Here is a 14,301-nt window from a genome sequence, read left to right as displayed (position 1 = left end):
TCTCTTTCCAGTCTCATGGGTCCGCTGTCATCAGCATGGTACATTGTTGACTGGAACATGGGATATACTTGTATTGCCATTCTATAGTGAAAATGACAACAATTTTGTGACCCTCCTCCATTGTTCATTTAACACATAAAAGTGCTATTACCAATTTAATATCAATAATGAAGAGTGATTTCCTCCATTTTTCAGTTGAGGAAGCAAGGCAGGATGAGTTTTAAGTGATCCGGCCCAACATTACCCACTGACATTCTCACCCAGGTTTGCAAAATTTCAGCAAACTTAGGGACAGCTAGGAGAAGAGCGGGAACCATGTCACTGTAAGACACTAATGTTTATGCAACCCCAAGTCTGTAGCCTTTGGTCCTTCTATAGCTGCCACTCAACTTTCTACAGGGTTATGTCATTGTAGTGAGTTGAAAATACCCTAAGTTGGAAAGGCCTTTAATGTGCTGAACTTAGCTGAGCTTAGTTCTGCCTCCCTGCATACGCTCAGAACATTTCCATCCGCCTACACTTGGACAGCGTAGTCTAACTCAAAGCCTGCTCTGCACATGGGTTGAATGACAGTAAAGTTTTTGAATGCTGCGCCAAAACTAGGAAAGCCAGTGGTTGTGTGCACATGCTTTGATGGTGTGGCTCAGTTGAATGCTCTTTTGGGTAATTTCTGAAAGTACCTTTAAGCAGACAGGTCGAAGGGAATTGCTGCTGCTCATGTGGACTTTGCCTTCCCTTATCTTCAGAGTAAACTATGCTAACCTTGTTAATACTCTAGACTGCAGAACAGGCCTCAGAAGGAAGGCCAAAGAAACCATCCTACGTGGAGGCGGAGAGCGAGCGATCTGCCCTTCTGGCAGCCATCCGGGGCCACAGTGGGACTCTCAGCCTGAGGAAGGTGAGGAAACGGGCCTCCCAGGTATAAGAGGTTCAGAATCCTACCTACAGTTCTCCTCAGCAGACCAAGCCAACGCCACTTAGCTTCCATCGCTCAGACTACATGGCAGCCAGCATCAGAGCTGTGAGTTCCATGTATTTAGCACACTATCACCCAACTCCAGACAGCTCCCTTGGCCTCCACTCACATAAAGTGAACGACCCTTGGACCACTGACGTTTTCCTGATTTTTCTGCAGGTCTGTCCTGTACACTAACAGGTTCCAAATTCACTCGTACATTCATCATGAGCTCAGGGTAGGATAACAAGGTCCTGCCACCCTGCCTACTCTCACAGACTGAGGCAACTGTAGGAAGATAGCCCGGAACTTGTGCAACTTCATGCACAGGTTAATTGAATTTAGAGGCAGGGCAGTGCACCTATGGCTGTCACATACAGGGCTTAAGGAACGGTGACTTGTACAATTCCCCTGGGGTTTTACTGGCTCTCAACTTCCACATCCACTTGGTCAAATCTGTGTGTCCGGCTTCTATTTCTTTCCTTACCTGGTAAAGGAAATTATGAGACTAGAAAGTATTTTTATACTCTTGTCATTTCTAGTACCTTTTAGCCATACTTTGGAGAAGTACAGGGATATATGTATAACAGATTTCTGTTTTCTGTGGTTCATCATTACAGAGCTGTTCGAGGTTCGCTCTAAGATGGGTAGCGGTGTGCTGTCCCTCAGAAAGGACCTTTACACAAATTCAAACTGTCTGTCAGGTGCTATGATGAAGCACCATAGACTGGGTCACTTCGAAACAAAAGAGGCTTGCCTCTTACAGCTCTGGAAGCTAGAAGTCAAAGGTCATGGCAACAGCAGAATAGGAATTTTGTAAGAATGCCTTGCTGGTCCCTAGTACCTCAATACCAAGGCCTCAAATGGCAGAAGGTTCAAGGTACTCTCCACAGTCTCTTTTATAGGGTACTGATTCTATCCATGGTAGACACACACTTAGAATTAATCCCTTCCAAAGCCTCTCACCCCAGTGTCATCACCATGGAGTGTCACAGATGAGTTGAGGGTACGTGAGTACTCACTGTAGTAAACACTTAACTGTCTCATTAGGTGTCATCCCTGGCCTCTGAGGAGCTCCAGAGCTTCCGAGATGCTGCACTCATGGCTCCAGGTGTGGACAAGCCTCAGCAAGAAGACCGTGGCCTTCCACCCCCACCTGCCCTGCCACCACCATCCACTCCAGCATCCCAGGTTCCCTCAGCCTCCATACCGGTTTCTAGGTTCAGCATCGGCACCCTCAGCAACCCAGTAAATGCTAGGCAAGCCTTGATGGATGCTATCCGCTCGGGCACAGGAGCTGCAAGACTCAGAAAGGTGAGCATTGGTACAGAAAGCAGAAATGGAAGCAAAATTAACTGTGCAGCCCAGCTTCTGGAGGGTACCGCCAAGGGGTAGACATTGACTCGGGAGAAAGCCAGCTCTTTGTGCTACCTGCTGCCCGTGTGCCAAGGTTTAAACTGAACTCACTTCTGTCTCCTGACTCCAGATGAATGCTAGTGCAAGGACAGCTGGATGAGAATCTACAGTCTGCTCCCTAGGGCTCCCTGGAGGGAGTGTAGCACCCTAGCCTGCAACGTCACCACCAATCTTTCCTATCTACCTTTGTCTGCCTCTTTCTGCCAACGTAATACATACCTGTCAGTGAACCCAAAGTCTCTCAGCAGAGCACGAGCCTTCCTCCTCCTAATGCAGGTCAACACATCTAGTTCCCACCTGGACACTGGAGAAAACTTTGGCCCTAAAGCACTATTAGCAAACCTCATCTGGCTTCCAAGCTCTGTTTCAGCTCAATACTACTCTCTTATGAGTTTGCTGACTTCTAGGGCTGTGTATGCCTTCTTGATATGGCAACTTATGCTAAGAATGCGAATGCTAGGGTATTTTCGATTTTCTAAGAGCACTTCTGATTCCTCAACTCTGCTGTCCCTGAGGAGGTCAATAGGAAGTTAATCTTCATGCTATATGTGGAATGCACAAGGCTCAGAGAATCCAAATCACTGGGCTCTGGTCATATAGGGACTGGACTCTGCACAGTAGGTCTTGTCATGCTCTAAGGAAAACATGTCACCCATGAAGCTGAGGCTGGGCCACTTTCACATAAGGCTACGGTTTCCAGAAATAAGACAGACAGATCTGCTTGTTCCCCACTTGGACACCTGCTGGGGTGGAGGAGTGGAGAGGTTCCTAGGACATGTGGCTGAGTCACTGAGGCATAACCCACTTCAGGTCCCTATGCACCAGCACTGGAGAGTGACAGGCTTCAAGCCGACTCCCTGTGGTTTCCCCATTTCTATGGAATTTGTGTATTTCTGAACTTGTAATGGTGGATGACTGAGAAGTAATCACAGAAGTCAGGTAAAGGTGGTTCTGAATAAACCTCTGAGGCCCCTCTGGGCTCACGACAGCCATTTGCCTCTGACTGAATTCGAGAGGTGGCTCTTTAGAGAAGTCCTAAGCAAATAATTTTGTGAAACCCAGCACAAGACTTTGTTTCTTAGTTTCTAAAATCATGTTCCTCAACAAGAAATCTATAAGTAAAATCTGAGTCCTACAGTAGACTTGTCAGAAGTTAGAACCCACGGTCAGCCAAGTTAAACTGTCTCTGAGGGGACTTTGCTTTAAAGTCTGAGGTAATTATCTCATTCACTCCCCTAATATATTATTTAAAAAAAATAGTGTCACCTATCTGAGGCTTCCCTCCCTTCCCATTTCAGTGAGCTTGTCAACAGTGGTTTGAAAATATTCAGTAATTAGTAATTAATGAGTTGTAAATAGCCTTCATTACAGTAAATGGGTTTTAGTAGTACACTTGTTAATGTGTTACTGTGCCTAATATGTAATATAAGCTCTTCATACTCGCCCTCATAGGTGCATGGCTTTAGTAAAAGGCAGAGTATGCATAGGCTCAATACACTCCAGAGTTCCAAGTACCCCTGGAGGCTTTCTGGAGAGGGGACCTGTGACCTGAACGCTACAGGCACGTAGTTGCTCTCTGTATTTACACACAGCTCACTGACTGATTGTTGGAGCTGTTTAAAATAGATGCTACTCTGTCCTACAGTGATGCAAAGGCCCTGAGGCAAGAAAAACTAAAAGCCAAGGCTACACAGCCACCAGATGTGTACTTAAAAATTGAAAACCTGGGCTTGCTCTAAGAACTCTTCTGCTTTGCCGAAAGTTAGAAAGAAGCAATATTGCAAAGCGTCTGGAAGAAGAGACTGAGGAAAGTAAGGGGTAGAAATGAAGGACGGAGGATAAGAAGGTCTGAATAGGCATGTCCAGTTGAAAGATTAGAGGTGAGGAGGAAGTTGGACACTATGCTCCCCAGACATGCTTGAAGGAAAGGTCATCACAGTTAAAATGTTGTAGCCAGAATAGGAGACACAGCTGTCATTTCCCACATGGTTAGCTCTTTAAATGGGACCAAGTTTTGATTATATTTCTTGAATTGACTTAACCCTTTGGTTGCTTGCCCACTCTGGAAAGCATGAGTCAGCAAATGCTTAAGAATCTGTGCACTTTGTTTGGTTATAAGATGATTTGGCGCTGAGAGCCGGGTGCTGGGTAATAGGGGCGGGATGACACTGAACAGGCTCTTGTTATGCATCTGCCACCTGCTACAGACTGTGGACTAGGGTGGGTAGCACAACTTCCTGAGCAGTTCCCTTCCCCAGCCTCTCCCAGGAATGTGGAAGTCCTCATGGCCTGCACTGCCATCTCCTAGGTAGGGCCTGGCCCCTAGGGGCATTTCCACACCTTTATCGCCACTGGTTTGCCTTCCCACTGCAACTGTATGTAGAGTGCCAGATGTGGGCCATCAAGGGAAATGTTCACAGTCTGGTGATGGTTTTAAAAAGCCAGTCAGAAAGCACTGTCCTACTGTGTGTGGACAACTGGCTCTCAGGGCTCCCATGTCAAAACGTGGACCCTTCCTCCAACTCTTTAGCTTCCTTTCCATGTTTGGTCCAACTGGCCTTGAGGAAAGTGCAGTGGATCTGTGGCATCTGCAGTGTGGACTGAGCTCTCTACAGTTGGGCATATGTGCTGGTTTCCATGCCCGAGTGTTCAGTGTAAGTTCCTGCTGAGATGGGCCTTTGAATCTGACTTTCTAGGCTTTGTAAAAGGCTGCACGTGCACAACACACAATGCTTATTGTCTCTGAGAAAGCCTTCTTTTCCTCAGATCCTGGGGCGGCAGGGGCCGGGCTGGGGGGGCTTCCCCCAGATTTAGAAGTTTGAGAACAACAAGTGACCCTGACCACTGTAGACAGAACGGGACGGTTGATCATTGGGAAGACACTGCTCATGATATGGGACACTCAGCTTGACGGAAGAAGAATAATTACCTTAAATAATGACAGCACTGTTTTTCAAAATGATCACAGTTGCTTTTATGGTGTGAGTGGCCCAGGTCTCTGGCTGCCGATGGCAGTCAGTGCTCCCAGCTGCCTGATTTGCTTCTGGTTCCTTGTGAGAACAGTTGCAGCTACGGTAACCACCCAGTGTCTTCCCAGGGATGCTCCTCTTCTCACAGACAGGTTTTTGCACACATCCACCTCCCTATGATCTCGTCCTCTCTTCCCTCATTCCTTCCTCCACAGCGAAGGTAAATATACAGCCTTGCACATCCAGCAGCCTTGGCTGACTTGGGTTATATGAATTGTGTCAAAGGGCCTGGAGCGCACACCTTGTTAACTCTTATCTGTGTGTTCATGTAAACATGGCAGTGCTGTGCCTTTAGTAAGACCTGCCAGGATGCAGGGCCCTGGGAAAGCTGTTCAGAGCAGAATGAAAGCCTCATTGCACCTACAGAAGTACTGTGCCACAGAGACACAAGTCAGAGAAGGAACCACTCAGAACAACTGAAGGACTTGGTTAGAGTCCCCACTCCACCCCGCACTAACAGTCTCCTGCTCTATTCCCCTAGAGGAAAGGCCATGGCTTCCATTTGATAAACAGACAGGCACGGTGCTGGTATCCTAAGTGACTTTTCCTGGCAAAACATTCTTGGTCAGCACCTTTGCTATGCCCAGACATCTTATCAGCTCCTGGCTGCCTTGGCAAGTGCCCCGTGAGCCACACTGAGCTCACACAGCACAGGTGCCCTCTTTCCCATTGCAGGAATCACAGATGTAGACGAATGCATTTTATGCCCTTTGACCTCAACAGGAAGCCCGAAGAACTGATTAGACAGATGATGCTATGAGGAGGTCCCAAGCTAGGGAGGAGAACAACAAATCCCTTCCTTCTCAGCAGAAGAGAACTCCATGTTCCCGGGAGTAAGGACAGAAACCTGTGTCAACACAGACCTGGCTCCTGAATAATATTCATTCATACACCAGGCCCAGGTTGTTCATCATGTAAGCTCTAGCTATGTGTAGTTAAATTGGAATTCAAGACAGGCAGTCAGGATTATCTTCTGACAGTACCCCTCCCATGTTCCCTATTGTCTAATGAAAATAGAGCTGGGGTAAAGCATGTTATGAAACTACAAGGTGCATGTATCCTTCAGGTTTTCACTCTGAACTCTAAGTCTCTGTCAGTACCCAGGCTAGCTCAGTTTTCCCGCATCATCACCATGTAATTTTCCCTTCAGAATGTAGCTCACAGGTCTGAGTTCCCCAAAAACTCATGTAAGTGCTATTGGATGTGGCCTCATTTTACACACAACACAGTCCTGCACAAGGCTCACCCGTCATTGTACCATCATCTCTGTGAATGGCTTCTGGCATAGAGTGGACACTGGTTTGAGATCTGGAAGGAGAATTAAGACACCATATACCCCACGGATGGCACTGCGAACATCCCAGCCCCTCCATGCTATCCATGTGCTGAGAGCTCATGTCCCAGAGAATCATTTGAAAATCCTGCCAGATATCCAGTTCAAGTTACAAACACAGCTTTCTCTTCTTTGGGGAAATAAAATGGCCTTTGGGCATGTCCAGTCTTCCTTCCTGGCTTGTTTGTACCCTCACCTGTCACCCAGCTGCTGGCTCCCCTGGATTCTTCTGTGTGTGGAATCTTCCTACCCAACATGGAGGGAAAACCCCTAACTAGAGAATACCCTGCCCTCTTGGGGATTTCTTTTTGCCAAGAAATCCTTTCCTAGCAGTGTACCCCAACAGCACTGTTCAATCACCTTTGTCTAGGCCAAGAGCATTCTCCTTGGCCATCAAGGAACTAAAATAAAGGCTTAAATATTTTCTCAGCCTTCTATGTTCTCCAGTGACCCCCCCCCCCAGAGTACTTTTTTTTTTGTCTAAACAAATAACATGAACATCTTTTAGACAGCATTCATCCTCCAAGAAGCCCCAGTGTATGGCATTCACACCCACATTGATCTCTGCTCTAGGGCCTGCTCCTCAGATGGGCCCAGCCTCTCTCTCCTCCTCGTACATGCGTGCCTCTCTTATGCTTTCTGTTGATGGTCAAAGAAACAGACACCCAGTAGTATGACTTAAGCCTGAACTGACATTGTTTGCAGTTTTCTTTCTTACATACCCTAGTATGAGCATTACTTTCTCGTTCAGCTCCCCCCACCCCACACACACACACTAAGAACTTGGGTTCCAACCCATATGGCATCATCATATTGTCCCTGCTGATGGTAGACAAGAATTCCAGGTCTTCTACACCGCCTATGAGAGCAAAGGATGTCTCCCTTCCCGTTCCCTCACTAACTTGCCCCATTCCCACTTACCTTCATGTGCCCTCAGAGATGCACCTAGGTAAGGTGACTCAATACCCCCAGAAACAGTGACCCGATATCCTAGCATTAGCTGAGCTGGAAGTGCTTCACTTGGCCTATGGCTCCATGCCCAAACCCTCATTACAGATCACTAAACCTGCCCCTAGTAAGTAATATAGTCTGGATCTCTGGTGTCCTCCAGAAACCTATACCTATATGCCAAAAGAGAAACCCAATGGGAGTTGTCCTCATTGGCCAGCTCCTTCTGCTTTCTGCCTCCTTGCTGTGAAAAGAATACATGTACTCTGACATACATGGCCCATCATATACTGCCTCCACAATATGCTTCCATAGACTCAAAACCTTGGGCTGACCCAGGTATGGGCTGAAACCTCCAAACCCAAGAGCTACAGCAGCTTTCCTCTGTGTGGGGGGAAGCATGTCAGGACAGGAGCACCATGGAGTCACACAGTGTATGCTGCCTCGCTCGTTGAGAAATGACCCCGGGCACCTGGCACTTCTTTACAGACCTCACTCTTATTTCTCCAGTAGAAGATAAAGGGCTGAAAAATGTGTGAACAACTCAAAGAGTTTCACCCAACCAAGTTATACGTCCATAGTCCACACAGCGAGCTCTTGACACTCACACACATTCTGCTTTTATATTGTAGGATTCATTTCATGAATTATCTCAAAGCCGGCTGAAGGGTCTCCTTGAAAGCCTCCCTGAACTTCACCACCATTTCTTGCTCTGATTCCATTAAATATAGTTCAGCAAGCTACGTTTTCTGTCATTTTAGCATGAAAGATATTTTTTAACATTTTGCATAGAAAAAATGTTGTAATAATTGTGAAGCAAATACCCCTTTATCTAGCCCCAAGAACTTTTTTTTTTTTATTATTAACTTGAGTATTTCTTATATACATTTCAAGGGTTATTCCCTTTCCCGGTTTCCGGGCAAACATCCCCCTAATCCCTCCCCCTCCCCTTCTTTATGGGTGTTCCCCTCCCAATCCTCCCCCCATTGCCGCCCTCCCCCCAACAGTCTAGTTCACTGGGGGTTCAGTCTTAGCAGGACCCAGGGCTTCCCCTTCCACTGGTGCTCTTACTAGGATATTCATTGCTACCTATGAGGTCAGAGTCCAGGGTCAGTCCATGTATAGTCTTTAGGTAGTGGCTTAGTCCCTGGAAGCTCTGGTTGCTTGGCATTGTTGTACATATGGGGTCTCGAGCCCCTTCAAGCTCTTCCAGTTCTTTCTCTGATTCCTTCAACGGGGGTCCTATTCTCAGTTCAGTGGTCTGCTGCTGGCATTCGCCTCTGTATTTGCTGTATTCTGGCTGTGTCTCTCAGGAGCGATCTACATCCGGCTCCTGTCAGTCTGCACTTCTTTGCTGCATCCATCTTGTCTAATTGGGTGGCTGTATATGTATGGGCCACATGTGGGGCAGGCTCTGAATGGGTGTTCCTTCTGTGTCTGTTTTAATCTTTGCCTCTGTATTCCCTGCCACGGGTATTCTTATTCCCCTTTTAAAGAAGGAGTGAAGCATTCACATTTTGATCATCCGTCTTGAGTTTCATTTGTTCTAGGCATCTAGGGTAATTCAAGCATTTGGGCTAATAGCCACTTATCAATGAGTGCATACCATGTATGTCTTTCTGTGATTGGGTTAGCTCACTCGGGATGATATTTTCCAGTTCCAACCATTTGCCTACGAATTTCATAAACTCGTTGTTTTTGATAGCTGAGTAATATTCCATTGTGTAGATGTACCACATTTTCTGTATCCATTCCTCTGTTGAAGGGCATCTGGGTTCTTTCCAGCTTCTGGCTTTTATAAATAAGGCTGCGATGAACATAGTGGAGCACGTGTCTTTTTTATATGTGCCCCAAGAACTTTTGATGACAGTTTGCTGGATTTGTTTTAACCCATATCTCTCCATCTTCATTATCTACCCTTTTGCCTACCTACACACACCTTTTCTTCTTTTGTTCAAATGGGATCTCACAGTGTAGCCCAGGCTAGCATTGAACTCAACAGTCCTCCTGTCTCAGTCTCCAGAATGCTGAGATTACAGGCATGTGTCTCTCACACCTGGCTCAGGATTTTAATTTGTGTGCAATAGAAGTACATGGCAAACATTAGCATTCATGACTCCAGCGGGACTTTATCTGCATGTTCCCAGAGTTTACTTTTTACAGTTTTTTTTTCTAGGTAAAATACACATAGAGTAGCATGCACACATTTAAGGAGCTCAAGGGTCATTTTAATGGGACTCTATCCTACCCATCTTGAGACCGGTTTTCTGATAAGAATCACAAGAAGAATAAAGTTGAAACTATGGAGGGCCTACAGGTTTGCCAGTGTGTGGATGTGCGTGTACGTGATTTGTAGCTATTTGTACTGACTGCTTCTGTCTTGGCAGAGTTTGGATAGACTGATTGGAGAGGAAAGAGTGTGGTGAAGCATGAAGGGTGCTTACCTGTAACATGGAGTTGGAGCAGTAGAATCATACTACCCAGGAAGTGTGGGAAGGGCACACCGTGAAAGAAGGACATAGCTTTTAAAATACACCCACTGGGTCTCTGAGAGCTTTGTCAGTCCACGGGGTAATTTCAGGGATTGATTTGCCATCCTATCTTTTTTAAAAATTTTTTTATTTATTTATTTTTACACTCCAGATTTTGTTCCCCTCCTTGTCCACCCCCCTGACAATTCCCCATCCCCCCACCTGTCCACAAGGATATCCTCCACCCTACCCACCCTACCAGACCTCTAAACTTCCTGGGGCCTCCAGTCTCTTGAGGGTTAGGTGCATCTTCTCTGACTGAGTCCAGACCCTGGAGTCCTCTGCTGTATATGTTTTGGAGGCCTCATCTCAGCCCTCTGCTGTATATGTTTTGGAGGCCTCATCTCAGCTGGTGTACGCTGCCTGGTTGGTGATCCAGTGTCTGAGAGATCTCAGGGGTCCAGGTTAAATTGAGACTGCTGGTCCTCCTACAGAATTGCCCTCCTCCTCAGCTTCTTCTATCTTTCCCCTAATTTAATCACAGGGGTCAGCAGCTTCTGTTCATTGGTTGGGTGCAAATATCTGCATCTGACTCTTTCAGTTGCTTGTTGGGTCTTTCAGAGGGCAGTCATGATAGGCCCCTTTTTGTGAGTGCCCCATAACCTCAGTAATGGTGTTAGGTTTTGGGGCCTAACCTTGAACTGGATCCCACTTTGAGCCTGTCACTGGACCTTCTTTTCCTCAGGCTCTTCTCCATTTCCATCCCTGCATTTCTTTCAGACAGGAACAATTATGGGTCAGATTTTCACTGTGGGATAGCAGCCCAATCCCTCACTTGATGTCTTGTTTTCCTGATGGACGTCGGTTCAATAAGTTTCCTCTCCCCACTGTAGGGCATTTCATCTAGGTTCCCCCCCCCCACCCCCGCCCCCCGCTTTGAGTCATGAGAGTCTCTCACTTCCCAGGTCTCTGGTACATTCTAGAGGGTTCTACCAACCTCCTTCCTCCTGAGGTTGCCTGTTTCCATTCTGCTGGCCCTCAGGGCTTCAGTCCTTTTCTCCCACCCAATACCAGATCATGTTCCCCTTTCCCCATACCTCCATCCCTTTTCCCTCCCCTGTCCCTCCCTCCCTCCCTCCCTCCCTCCCTCCCTGCCTCCCCACTTGTGGTTGCTTTCTTCTCCTTCCCAAGTGGAACTGAGATGACTTCACTTGGGCCCTTCAGCTCGTTGACCTTTTTGAGTTCTATTGACTATATCTTGGGTATTCTGTCCTTTTTTTTTTTGACTAATATCCATTTATTAGTTAGAACATACTGTGCATTACCTCACTAGGATGATATTTTCTAGGTTCATCCATTTGTCAGCAAAACTCAGGATGTCCTCGTTCTCAATAGCTGAGTAGTATTCCATTGTAAATGAACCATCATTCACCATGATCAAGTAGGCTTCATCCCAGGGATGCAAGCTTGATTCAATATATGAGAATCCTTTAACATGATCCACCATATAAACAACCTGAAAGAAAAAATCACATGATCATCTCCTTAGATGCAGAAAAAGCATTTGACAAAATACAATATCCCTTCATGTTAAAAGTATTAGAGAGATCAGGAACTCAAGGCCCATACATAAACATAATGAAATCAATTTACTGCAAACCAACAGTCAATATTAAATTAAATGGAGAGATACTTGAAGAAATCCCACTAAAATTGGGAACAAGAGAAGGGTACACACTCTTCCCATATTTACTCAATATAGTACTCAAAGTGCTGGCTAGAACAATAAGACAACAAAAAGAGATCAAGGGTATACAAATTAGCAAAGAAGAAATAAAAGTACCACTATTTGCAGATTATTACATAAGTGACCTTTCGGCTGATAAACAACTTCAGCAAAGTAGCCCAATATAAAGTTAACTGAAATAAATCAGTAGCCTTCCTTTACATAAATGATAAACAGGCTGAGAAAGAAAGTAGGGAAACAACTCCCTTCACAGTAGCTAGAGATAATATAAAATATCTTGGAGTGACTCTAACCAAACAAGTGAAAGCTCTTTATAATAAGAACTTCAAGTCTCTCAAGAAAAAGTTCTCAGAAAATGGAGAGATCGCCCATGCTCATGGATTGGCAGAATTAACATAGTAAAAATGGTCATACTACCAAAGGCAATCAACAGATTCAGTGCGATACCCATCAAAATTCCAATACAATTCTTCAAAGACATGGAAAGAGCAGTTCTCAAATTCATCTGGAAAGGCAAAAAACTCAGAATGGAGAAAACAGTTCTTAACAATAAAAGAAAGGGTGGGAGAATCCCTGACTTAAAGCTCTACTACAGAGCAATAGTGATGCATGGTATTGGTACAGAGATAGACAGGTTGATCAATGGAATAGAATTGAAGACCCAGAAATAAAACCACACACTTACGCACACTTGATCTTTGACATAGAAGCCAAAAATATACGATGGAAAAAAGAAAGCATCTTCAATAAATGGTGCTGGTCTAACTGTCTGTCTATACATAGAAAAATAAAAATGGACCCCTATTTGTTGCCATGCACAAAGCTCAAGTCCAAGTGGATCAAGGACCTCAACATAAAACCAAATGCACTGAATCTAATAGAAAAGAAAGTGGGAGCGTCTTGAACTCATTGGCACAGGGGGAAATTTTCTAAATAGAACTCCAATGACTCATGTTCTAAAATCAAGAATTGATAAATGGGACCTCATGAAACTGGAAAGCTTCTGTAAGACAAAGGACCTAGTCAATCAGCATCCTATAGATTGGGAAAAAAGTCTTCACTCACCCCACATCTGATAGATATCCAAAATATAATGAACTCAAGAAGCTAACCACCAAAAAAAAAAAGAAAGAAAGAAAGAAAAAGAAAAACAACTCAAAGGATGGGGTATAGAAATAAACTGAGAATTCACAACAGAGAATCTCAAATGGCTGGGAAGCACCTAAAGAAATGTTCAAAGTCCTTAATGATTAGAGAAATACAAATCAAAACAACCCTGGGATTCTACCTTACACCAATCAGAATGGCTTAGATCAAAGCCTCAGATGACAACAGATGCTGTTGAGAATGTGGAGAAAGAGGAACATACCTCCATTGCTGATGGGATTGCAAACTGGTACAACCACTCTGGTAATGAAATTAGAGATTCCTCAGAAAATTGGAAATAGGCCTTTCTAAAGACCCAGAAATACCACTCTTGGGAATATACCCTAAAGATGCCCCACCATGCCACGGGGGCACATGTTCATAGTGGCCTTATTTGTGATAGCCAGAAGCTAAAAACAACCCAGATGTCCCATAACAGAAGGATGGATACAGAATATGTGGTTCCTTTGCCATTCTGTCTTAAACAGCCAAACATTTAGGAAAATGTGAGCTCTAAGCAATTAACTATAGAGCCACAGGGGATCAAAGTCCCTGAGAGACACCATAGCAGATTGTGAGGACTGTATCCAACATCTCTGAATCCAGCTACATCTGAGCTGTGGTGTTGAAAGGGTGTTAACATAGATAGGCCCATTGTCCTAGTTATGGTTACTATTGCTATGATGAAGCACCACAAACCAAAAATAACGTGAGGAGGAAAGGTTTTATTTGGCTTACACTTTCCCATCATAGTTGATCACTGAAGGAAGTCAGGACAGGAACCTAGAGGCAGAAGCTGATGCAGAGGCCATGGAAGGGTGCTGCTTACTGGCTTACTCATCCTGGCTTGCTCAGCCTGCTTTCTTATGGACCACCCACAATGGGTAGAACACTAACACATCAATTACTAACTAACAAAATGCTCTGCAGGCTTGCCTACCGTCTGATCTTATGGAGGAATTTTTTCCATCAAGGTTCTCTTCTCTCAAATGACTATAGCTTGTGCCAAGTTGGCATAAATCTATCCAGCACACCCATGAACTCTTTGTTTGAGGAACAGAGCTGCAGTCCCAGAACATCAAGGCATCTGCATGCACAGTAAATGTTGAAGAAGAGATTGTGACCCAGAGCAATCCAGAGACCTGCAGAGCCTACTGGAGTATTTAGCAGAGCAGGGCTTGATCACTCCATACAAGTCAAGCTGCAAAAAGGACCACCAATGGAGAGGGGAAGAGGAGCATCTGGACCTCTCATGG

At 45.2% G+C, this 14,301-nt stretch overlaps 1 protein-coding gene across 16 annotated transcripts in view; it reads left to right on the top strand.

Annotated features, from left to right (window-relative positions):
• Cobl (cordon-bleu WH2 repeat protein) overlaps window positions 1–14,301 on the top strand; it is a 232,552-nt gene that overhangs the window by 211,227 nt on the left and 7,024 nt on the right. For 10 of the 16 annotated variants that reach the window (XM_039092058.2, XM_039092060.2, XM_039092053.2 and 7 more), the window contains 2 exons: window positions 779–898; window positions 2,006–2,269. In XM_039092058.2, the coding sequence (XP_038947986.1) occupies window positions 779–898; window positions 2,006–2,269 (384 nt within the window). Of the gene's footprint in view, window positions 1–778; window positions 899–2,005; window positions 4,204–14,301 lie in introns of those variants that run through there. The other 6 variants (XM_063273227.1, XM_063273229.1, XM_063273230.1 and 3 more) reach the window with 1 other exon arrangement.

Source organism: Rattus norvegicus, chromosome 14 (genome assembly GCF_036323735.1).
Source record: "Rattus norvegicus strain BN/NHsdMcwi chromosome 14, GRCr8, whole genome shotgun sequence".
In the NCBI taxonomy this organism is placed as follows: domain Eukaryota; kingdom Metazoa; phylum Chordata; class Mammalia; order Rodentia; family Muridae; genus Rattus; species Rattus norvegicus.
Note: the sequence above shows the minus strand (reverse complement) of the source record. Positions and strands in the feature narration are given on the sequence as shown.